This window comes from Argentina anserina, chromosome 3, assembly GCF_933775445.1.
Source record: "Argentina anserina chromosome 3, drPotAnse1.1, whole genome shotgun sequence".
NCBI lineage: Eukaryota > Viridiplantae > Streptophyta > Magnoliopsida > Rosales > Rosaceae > Argentina > Argentina anserina.
The window spans coordinates 31,602,596-31,613,588 of NC_065874.1; the positions used below are offsets into that span (position 1 = coordinate 31,602,596).

The 10,993-nt window shown below is 39.2% G+C and overlaps 1 protein-coding gene across 1 annotated transcript; it reads right to left on the reverse strand.

Annotated features, from left to right (window-relative positions):
* Positions 1 to 344: 344 nt before the first annotated feature.
* On the reverse strand, positions 345 to 2,913 carry LOC126787497 (uncharacterized). Its single transcript, XM_050513371.1, has 2 exons — positions 2,891 to 2,913; positions 345 to 1,068 (listed from the first exon to the last, which is right to left on the reverse strand). The coding sequence occupies exons 1-2, from the start codon at positions 2,911 to 2,913 to the stop codon at positions 345 to 347; spliced, it is 747 nt and encodes a 248-aa protein (XP_050369328.1).
* Between the last annotated feature and the right edge of the window lie 8,080 nt (positions 2,914 to 10,993).

Consider the following 10,993-nt stretch of genomic DNA (forward strand, 5'->3'; position numbering starts at 1 on the left):
TTGAGCTTTTCACTTCACCTGCCAACAATTGAATAATTTCATTCTGAATTTTGGGACTCAAATAATGGTACTGAACCTCATCTTTATCAATACATCCAACATGCTTTTTAATATTCGGATCAAATTCAGCAAGCTATTCTATCATCTGTAAGAAGAGACCATTGTTGTCCTCATATAGCTTCTCACTATCTCCACGAAAAACTAAATTATTTTTCCCAAGTCTTTTTCACAACTGCAAGAATCCTTTGTAATACTTGTTTCCAATGTTCTCTTTCTTAATTGATTTGTTCCTGTAGACTTGCATCAATTGTTAACTTCAATTTCAATTGTTTTGCCAACTCAATCTAACTTTTCATGGCTGCAATGTGATACCTGCTTTCTTCATGACTTTTAATCTGATCAGAATAGTTGTGCCAATCATTCATGCCTTCTTCAGCTAGTTGCCCCACAAGATGCTTCATTGCAAACAATTTGCAACAAAAGCAAAAGATTTTATCTGAAGAAAATGAATACACCAGCCACTTTCGGTCTTGTTTCTCTCCATTTGGTAATTGTTTAAAGTAATGCCAAGAAGAAAAAGACCTATTGCTTTTATCTTTCAGAAAGACCACATTATTATCTCTTTTGGGGCCTCTTTCAACCAAAAAATTAGTAATATTTTTGTCTATCTTATTCCAATTCCCTGGATCATCCATGTCAAAAGGAGCTTCCTCTCTTGAATTTGCAATGTAACTTTTTTCATTGATGGTATCATGATTTTCCTCCTCTAACTGATTTGGCTCTATACTGTGAACAACTTCAATGTTTTTCTCAATCCCTGCCTCTTCAACAACATGATCATTATCTTCCTCAATCCCTACCTCTTCAACAACATGATCATTATTATCTTCCTCAAAATCTGCCTCGTCAACATCATGATCAATATTATCTTCCTCAATGTTTGCCTCTTCAACATCATGATCACTATCTTCATCGATCTCTGCCTCTTCAACATCATGATCACTATTTTTATCAATATCTTCCTCTTCAACATCAGGACCATTCACATGCTCTACTCTTCTTTTGTTGCTATAATACTTATAAAATGAGCCAACTAGAGGTTTATGTAGAGCTACAATCCTCTTATTTTCTTTTCTTTTTTTTAGCCCCAGACTTGAATTTTCTAATTCTCTTATGAGCCATGATAATATTGTATTTAAAAAAAAATTGGACATCAATACAATATCACATAGGTTATTATCACAATATGATTATCATTTTTTTTTATTTCCTAACATAGCATATTACACAATTATAGTGAAAGAGTCAGCCACTTAGGCACTTAGCCATGTATATGAAGCTTCAAATTATGATCAAACTAGAAAAGAAATAGGAAAATAGCTTGAGAGATGAAATTGACATGGACGAACGAAGATCATACCTTTATGAAGATTATTCTTTTTTTTTCTCTCTAACTGACTAACTTTCTTCTTCTCCAGTTCTTCTTCTAATGGATCCTATCATCCTATGTTGCTCGGCTGCCTGCAGAACCTTAGAGTTTATTGGCCTTGAGAGAGAGAGAGAGAGAGAGAGAGAGAGAGAGCATGCATGTGAAAAACACCACTTATATTTAAAAAAAATTGGAGGCCCTTTAATTTGGATGCCCCAGGCGCTGGCCTGCTTCGCCTTACCCCAGGGCCAGCCCTGAGTCGATCACATTCGCAGACAGTGGCGTCGTCACCACTGCTTAGCTTCTTGGACGATATCTTGACGCCGCTACTACTTTTCTTCTTCTTCTTACTGTCTGGCACCGAAGACTCCGGAATCAAGAAGTATATGCTTCCTCGTTTGAGCTCCGACTCCAGCGAGAGAATCAATATGCGGCGAACAACGCCTTGTGAACAAGGGTTGCTCAGAACATGATTCGGGTTGGCAGGCAAGGATCTCGCCGACAGTGACTAATACCCCCCCCCCCCCCCCCCCAATATAAAAATGGGAGACAAAACTCAACCCATCTCCTCCTTTCACTTTCCGATTCTAAATTATTTTTAGTAATAATGCCATAACACCAACTTCTAATCAACTCATCCTCGTATACAATTTGAGCACTTTTACATATATCTTTCATAAATCTTCAATCAGAAAAAAAAAAATCTACAACTAAGAACATCCAAGTGTGGATAGATAGTCAACATATGAAAATCTAATATTTGCATTATCCATGCAACTAGCGTACGTCCTCATCTTCAGCAATACCATCATCACAAGTAGGCCACATTTCTTTTGCACAGATCATAAGCTTGGGCTTCTAGCTCCTCGACTATTAATATCATCTTCCAAATCACATTTGCATATAGTTTTTGCACAAATTTCAACTTATTCAAACTCAGAGAATTCAATACAGCCAAGGTAAAATTAAACTTCCAATTATATATATATATATTTATATAAAGCCTCTATCCAGAGTGAAACTTCACTCTAAAATTACAGAGTGAAGTTCCAATTTTTAAACACTTTTCGGTCAAGTTTTTTTACCATAAGTGATTTAATATTTATGTATGTTATTCAAGATCATCGCTACAAAGTTTCATCCAATTTGACAATGGTTTGAGCTTTCAAAAATGAGATTTACACGAACGGTTCACGTTTAGTTTTAATTCATTCATTGATTTAATCTAATTTAAATACTTTAACGATGTCTGAATTAGATGAAATTTTGTAGAGATGATCTTGAATAACATACCTAAATATTGAATCGCTTATGGTGAAAACATTTAACCGAAAAGTGTGCCAAAATTGGAACTTCACTCTATAAATTTAGAGTGAAGCTTCACCCTAGATAGAAACTGTATTTATATAATTATATATAGCCTATATGCTCGTATGTTCAGAAGGAAAAGAACTTAGTTACCTGCAATGAGATTTGAAAGCCATTACTAATTTCCAAAAATGAAACTAGATGGAATAGCTAACAATGAACAGCTACCCAAACGATTACAATCTTTAATCGAAAGTCAGAAACGAAACAAGTCACAACAAGGTGACATTTAACAAGAAGGAAAGGTTCCGACTTGGAAAATAACTATTTAAAAGTAAGAAAGTTTTCCAATGAAAACATGTCATAAAAAAATGAAAGTTTGTGGCAAATAAAGTTCTCAAAAGACAGAGTTTGATCACAAAATGTAGCCAGAGTCAAAATAAATGACTCGAGTCAGAAGGTCAAAAAGTGAAAGTGCAAAGATTTGTGGCACAAACTAAAGTCAAATACTTCGGTTTGTAAGAAAACTAGAAAATTATTTCCAATTGCTAAAGGAAAAGGTAGGGTACACTAAAGTTCAATAAACATACTTTGGAAACGGCGAAGTCGCCTTGAGGTAAGCAAGAACTGTAAGATCTTTTGAAATGTCACGAAGTAAAGTAAAGAGATGCTCGTATCCATCTGAGAAATATCGATGTAATGTTAATGAACAAGTGTCAACTAGATAACGCACGTCGAATGAGGCAATATGCTCTACAGGTGAAGCTCGCAAACAGAAGTTAAACCATCACTCCAACAACTTAAGTCGTCTGAAGGGACATATATTGGCCTCCATATAGTTGATGAAGATCCAAATGTGTGGAGGACAAGTCAAGAAGATTTGATATGCAAAAAAAGAATTGAAGTTGTTTCCTAATTGGATTAGGAAAAGATTATGGTTTGCTTTTCCTACCAAATAAGTCTCCACCGATTTGATTATGGGTAGATTGATATATATTTGGGTATATATATTTAGTTAAATGGTGTTTGAGAATTGTTATAGAAAATGATTCAAAATAAAAGGTGTATTCCATATTCATATGGATTTTTTCCTTTTCTATGTGAGATGTATTAGGAAGGGAAGTTAGGTTTAATTCCTAAGGTTAAGGAATACATGCGGCTGGTATATATTTGATGTATACATGCAGTAGGTTTTTCAAGCCTCTAGGAGAGACACGGCCAAAGAGAAGGTGAAAAAGAGAGAAGGAGAAAATGAGAGAAAAAGAAGAAAAGAGGTGAATCCAAAGAGAACAAAATTGACAACAAAGAGAAGCTTAGTGCTAGAAGATCTTTGTGACTCCATTGAAGACCTTAGTGGCAACATCAACGTTCTTAGTGAGGTTGATCATTCGTGTGACTACAACGATCTTAGTGAGGTTGATTGTTCGTGTGACTACAACGATCTTAGTGAAGTTGTATCAACACTTGAAGCAACGATCTTAGTGAGGTTGTTTCATGCTTGATTGTGACTATCAAGTAAGAAGTATTTTACTTTTGAGAATAACATTATTATTGATTAAGGTGTAATCATTGTAATATCGTTTATTCAATAGAAAAGTAAAATTCTTCTACATATTCCGCTGTTATTACTCGTTATTGTTCTATCTTGTATTTTCAATTGGTACCAGAGCAGGTCACTAAACGTACTTAGTGAGATCTGTGGGATTAAAGATGGAACGCCAAGGATTGAATCAACCACCCATGCTCTACAGTATGGATTTCGCTCAATGGAAGCTTCAAATGAGATCCTTTATATATGGTATTGATTTTCATGCATGGAGAGCGTTGAATGTGGATGGAAACCTCCAATGAAAACTAACGTGCTCTAGTTCTATTTTTAATTACATGCAATCTTCTTTAAAATTGAATCGTATGTGTGTGACTAGTATTGCAAGTTTTCTCTAGGTTCTTATTTATTAGTAGTCGTGTACTAATATATATGTGATTTGCATGCAGTGGCTATTTGTGAAAATACTTCTAGAGTTTGGTTTTCATGATAATTGATTATATGGAAGAATATAGAGTATTTTACTTCTTACATGTGTGGTTTTCTTGCCATGTGCTTGATTTTTATGATGTGCATTTTTTTATGGACGGATATCTCTTATATGTCATAGTTATTTTGAGATAGTAATATGTATGCATCTGACTTCTTGCACATGTCTATAAGGTTGGACCAAAAGCTATTCCCGAAGCGGCTGTCATTTTGAATACCAGAGTTTTATTCAAATCATGAATTATTTCTTCATCATGCATATTGAGACTTTACTCTTTGATCTCTATGATACTAATGTCTTGCAAGTTTTTGTGAATGGTGACTTCCTCTTCGTGGTTTACGTCTCCTACCTCAAATAGATTAATGGGTTGCACAAGAAAGACTGTGATGGTACTAAGAACCATGCTCTGATACCAAGTAATTATTGTCACATCCCGGGACCGTTTCAGGGCCCGAAACATGGCAGTAACCGCCGTGAATCCTAATTGGAAAATAACCAACACGTCTATCCGACGTGTTGACAGCTTACTAACCCGAAACCACAAGGTTAAAATGAAGGAATTAAATAGATTGAAAAGTGTAGATAGAAAGGAGTTGACAATTTACAAACTAACAACCCATTTCAAAGTTTACGGAATGTGGCATGAGACTTAAGGATATAATAAAATAGAACTTAAGTCTCAGTACCAAGGATGCAACCCAACAAATTATCTGATACAACAGTGTCGAAGTCCAAGTCTCGTACTTCGATCCATGTGTTCCAAAAGCAGTGGAGTCCTGAATTTCGTTTGATAAAATGGTTAGTCGTTTAAACGACTTGAATACGAAAAAATGATCATCATCATGGTCGAATTGTTCTTCTCCTGGTTTGACCAGGAGAAGTCCAAGGTTGACTTGGTATTGACCAAGTCATTCCTAGTATGACCAGGAATTAGACCAAGTTGACAGAGTTGACCAAAGTCGATCAAAACCCTAAAAACTCGATAATCATCAAACTTAAAGTCAGTGTGATATTAAATAACTGTCAGAAATCTAATAGCATTCGATATCACTATGGGAGGGCTATTAACATATTTCTGACACATTTATAAATTAACAAGTTCCTGATTTCCGAACCGGACGGAAATCAGAACTAACATTTAATCGTAACATGACGTTACGTTATTTGTTGCCATATTTTAAAGTTAGGTTTTACTAAAAATAACTCAAGGTTAAAGGTAAAACAATAGAAGTAATTCATAAAACCATAAAAAGGTTATTTAGGTACAACAGTTTACAGTAAAAATGTAATTTTCTATTAAGGGCAAAAGGGTATTTTCACACTGGCTGTATAATTGTAAAAGCTTAATTTGTAAAAGTAAAAACCCCAGGGATTTACCCTTGTTTCTCCAATAATGAATCCGGCTACCAAGCCGATTCTAAAACAACAACAATACAAATCCATTGTCGATCAACTTCCAATAACACATGTAGAGCTTCTCTATTAACAATAGCATCACAACAACAACAACACTTTATACACCACAGAGGTATAAGAGTTGAGTTTTCTACCTCTGTAAATCCCCGAAGCTGATGATGTTGCAACTCAATCCTAAACCACTGCTAATGCTCCAGAATTTTACCCTTTCGCTGCCAAAGCATGCTTGATCTAAGGAACTCATCGGAGAATAATGATGGTGGTGCGTCGGTGTTATTTGCAGAAAAGGGGAAATTTTCAATCAAGCTTTAATTTCAAAAGATCAAAGGTAGAATCAAAACTATATATTAAGGAGGAGGACTGACCGTTACCAAATAAAAACTAGAAAGCTTGCCGGAGTCCAAAATCACTGGTTTGATTCCATGGAAACCAAAGTTATTGTTTTTTGTCGATAATCATACGTGGATTGAAGTGATGATTGATGTACACCACCTGGTAGCAGAAGAAGAGAGGAACATGAAGATGATGATGCATGTGAGCTTCCTTTCCGGACGGCGACGACATGAGGTGAAGGTGGAAAGAGAGTAGTCTGGTGGTGTTCTGTTGAAGAGAGAAGAGATTTGGGAGAGAGCAAGAATAAGATAATTAAGTGGCCAAGTGCCTTGCCTCTGCCGAACAGTGCTCTCTGTTTGTATTGAGGTGTCACAGAGAAGAATGAATAAATAAAGAGAAAGAATAAAGCAAGAGGTGAAGAGATGGATCGGTGGAGAAGAAAAGAAAAGTTGGGGAAGGCTCTCACACGTGCCACAAATCAAAGGGGAAGCAAAACAAAGGAAATGATTTTTAGTAAATCAAGTAGAAAAATAAAATAATTTTTTTAAAACTTTGTAAAATAGTAAAAGAAATAAATTTAAAACTTTGTAAAATAGTAAAATAAATAAATTAAGCAACGGAAAAATATTACGGAAACATTTCCGCGCTCATGGCGACATATAGTCTAACAACAAAGTGTTAAACCACTAACCCGACATTTCAGAAAAATGTCGAGACATTGAGTTTTAAGTGTCGGAAAAGTACATGGTATTACACAATTGATCGATTGACTAACTATGTATGTTAATAGTTCTGAGGGTTGTCGCGGTATAGGTCCATGTATCTGACATTTGTAGCAGGATCGTGCTAACTCATGTGCATAAGCAACAAGTGTGGGCCAGTAATAGCCTGTCCGTAGTGTATTTCCGGCTAGTGGACAGCTGTCGTAGTGGTTACCGCAGTCTCTACTGTGAATCTCTTGTAAAATTCTTTTGCCTTCTTCAATTGTGACCACATCTTAAACTGGCATTTAGAAGGCCTTGGCAGAATAGTATGCCTTTTTGTAGGTGGTATCACACCGTGTGCCTCTTTATCTATCTTGCAGCGTCCTTGTCCTGAGGTAGTCTGCCATCACGTTTAAAGGCTACGATGTCGTCCATCCATGAGCTTTGTTGTTGTTCTATCTGGCATAGCTCTTGTAAGGTTTTAGAGATGGAAGGATGGTGGAGCACTTCGACCCTGGTATCTTTATATTTATGACAGTGATGTAGCTGCACCGTGGCAAGCCTTGATAAGGAATCCGCCCTTGTGTTACTGGCCCTCGGGATCTGGGTGATTTCATAGAATTTGAATCATGTCAATAGCGTCGTAACGTATGTCAAGTAAGCTACAAATTGTTCATCCTTGGCGGTGAAAGATCTGGTGACTTGGTTGACTATCAGCTGGGACTCACTGAATATGTTGATACTCATTGCGCCAGTGCTTAGGGCCAACTGTAGCCATGCGATCAGTGCTCCGTACTCCGCTACTTTATTAGATGCAGCGAAGTTGAACTTGAGAGTGTACTCCAGCTCCAATTCCCCCGGTCCGCTCAGAATGATACCTGCGCCGCTAGATTCGGCGCAGCTAGAGCCATCCACATGTAATCTCTATGGGGAAGGTTTGGTACGCATCATTGTGTTGCTCAGCGTTGTACTAGAGTTAATTGTATCGGTCTCATCTTGGGGAATCATTTCTGCAATAAAATCTACTACGGCCTGGCCCTTGATTGCGGGTTGTGGCTTGTACTCGATGTCAAATTCTTTCAACTCAATATCCTACTTGCTGAGTCGCCTCGAGTGTTCTGGAATCTGGAGTACTTGTTTTAGAGCTGGTTAGTAAGGACGTGGATGCTAACGCTCTGAGCTTGAATGTAATGGCACAGTCGTCTAGCTGCGATAATGAGTGCGAGAGCTAGCTGTTCCAGTGTCGGGTATCTTATCTTTAGACCGTTCATGGCCATGCCGGCGTAAAATGCTGGAAGTTATTTTGTTCCATCTTGGTGGACTAATGCACTGCTAACCGCGGTTGTGGATATTGCAAGGTATAGATATAGTGTTTCACCCGGTTGCGGGGTTGACAACAGTGGTATTGCGGCAAGTTAGTCTTTTAGCCCCTGAAAAGCTCCCTCGCAGTCTGGTGTCTACTCAATCAATTTGCTCTTGGACCGTTTTAATAATTTGAAGAATGGTTTACATTTGTCTGTCAATCGCGAGATGAATCTGGATAACGCAACAAGTCTCCCCTGAAGGGCCTCCACATCCTTTTTTAGCACTGGTTGCGCCATGTCTAAAATGGCCTGCACTTTTTCCGGGTTGGCCTCTATACCGCGTTGGCTAACGATGTAACCCAGGAACTTGCTTGTTGTTACATCGAAGAAGGACTTCTCCGGATTCAGCCGCATCTGGTATTGTTTAAGCACATCGAAAATGATTCTTAGGTTAGCCACATGGTCCTCGGCCTTGATGCTTTTGACCAACATGTTATCTATATAGACTTCAATCTTACTGCCGATGTGCTTATCAAACATTTGCGTAACGTAGCGTACGTATGTAGCACCTGCGTTCTTTAACCCAAAGGGCATGGCATTATAATAGTAAAGGCCTATGTCCGTAACGAAGGTCGTAGCTTCTTGGTCCGCAGGGTTCATGCGTATCTGGTTGTACCCGGAGTACGCATTCATCATGCTTAGCAGCTCATGGCCTACTGTTGCGTCAATTAATTGGTCGATTATGGTTAGAGGGAAGTTGTCTTTAGGACATGCCTTGTTTACGTTCTTGTGATCGACACACATTTGCCAGTTGTCGTTGGCTTTACAGACCTTTACACAGTTTGAAATCCACTCTGGGTATTGGACCTCCCTAATGAACTTCATGCCCTTTAACTTGTCGACCTCTTGTGGTGCTTTTGTTTGACTAGGTATGCAGAAGGTTTGATGTGTAATTCGTGCATGATGATTTCATGCGAGATATCGGGCATATCCTCATATGACCATGAAAACACCTCTATGATCTCTCCTAAAAAGTGGGTTAAATCCCTCTCTACTGCGGGGCTAAGGGTAGCACAGATCCTGATCTTTCGCTATGGGTGTTGTGGTAAGGGCGTGATGCTCTTGAAAGAAGTCTCGGGATTTGCCGGTGTCTTGGCTTTGTAAGGCATAATCTTTTTTTTTCCCTTCCTCTTAGCCATTTGGCCGTCTCTCGCATCAACAACTTTGTCGGTTAAGTTTGTTGCGGCATGTATCGCCAAGATTTCGTGCCTGTTGTGCGTGTTTGGCACTTCTTTGCCACAGATTGTGATCCACGGATCTGCCCTATTCTATTTAGGGTTAGGAACTTGATAAACATCATGTAGCCTACGATGAAGGTCTGCATTCGGTTGAGAGTGGGTCGACCGATTATCCCGTTGTAAGAACGGTAGGCATCAACTATGATGAATTCAGCTTGGACGCAGACTGTGCATGCCGCAGTTCCAATACGTACTATCATGTAATCTGAGCCCACAAGTTGAGTTATGTTCTTGGAGAAGCTGATCAGTGGTTCGTGGTCTTGCACTAGATTCTTACCACTGCACTCCATCATTTCGTAGCATCCCTTGAAGAAAACATTAACTGTGGATCCTGTATCAATCATCATTTTTCCCACGTTCCACTGTTCACCCAAGACTGCATCTATGAGGAATGTGTTGTCGTTGGGTAGGGAGATGCCAATTTCCTCCTCTTCTGTGAAGGTGATATGTTTCCATCATTCCTTGTGCCTTTTAGCATTTCCCCCCGCGATGGCCCACACTTGTCTTGGGAGATGGCTGCGAGCGAAGCGTTTTTTCGCACGGTTAGACATGCTCGTAGTTGGGGCTCTACCCTCGATAATGTTCTGCTATGCTCTAGGATGCACCTCCCTAACGCAAGATTCCGGATTGGGATTTGAAGATCGGAGCTGAAGCGGTTCGATTCAAGCGTCACCGCCGGTGGAATCGCGCCTAGGAGGAGGAAGGATGACTCGCCGTCGTAGCCTCGGCCGTCGTAGCCTCGAGCTCCAGCGTCGTCAGCGACGTCGGTTTAACCGATGCCACAGTTGCTCCCTCACGGCGGTGGCTGAGATATGGCTCGGTGTGGTTCGCCGCTACCACAGATCGGTGTGGCTTGGTCGTGCGGTCACAATGACATCGGCGGTGTCGTGCACAGTGGCCGGAGGAGGGAGATCGCCGGTGATGAAATCGGCGACGGAATGAGGGTCGGGGGAGAGGAGAGAGAAGCTCGGGAAATTTTCTGATTTTTTGGAAAGTTTCCAAAAAAAATCCTTTTATAGCCTTCGAAAATAGGAAACAAACTTCTGTTGATAATAACTTATACATACGACATCCGATTAAGGTGTGCTGCGTGTCCACGAACTCGTATCGACAAGCTCTACAATATTTATGAATGAAGTTTTCAAATATGAGCGACGAAATAAAA

Bases quoted from the DNA above. Each gene is read 5' to 3' on its own strand.
- LOC126787497 (XM_050513371.1), bottom strand. From the start codon at position 2,913: ATGGCTTTCAAATCTCATTGCAG. The intron at 1,069-2,890 runs GTAACTAAGTTC...TAAGTATTATAG, and splicing joins GCTTTCAAATCTCATTGCAG to CAACAAAAGAAGAGTAGAGC.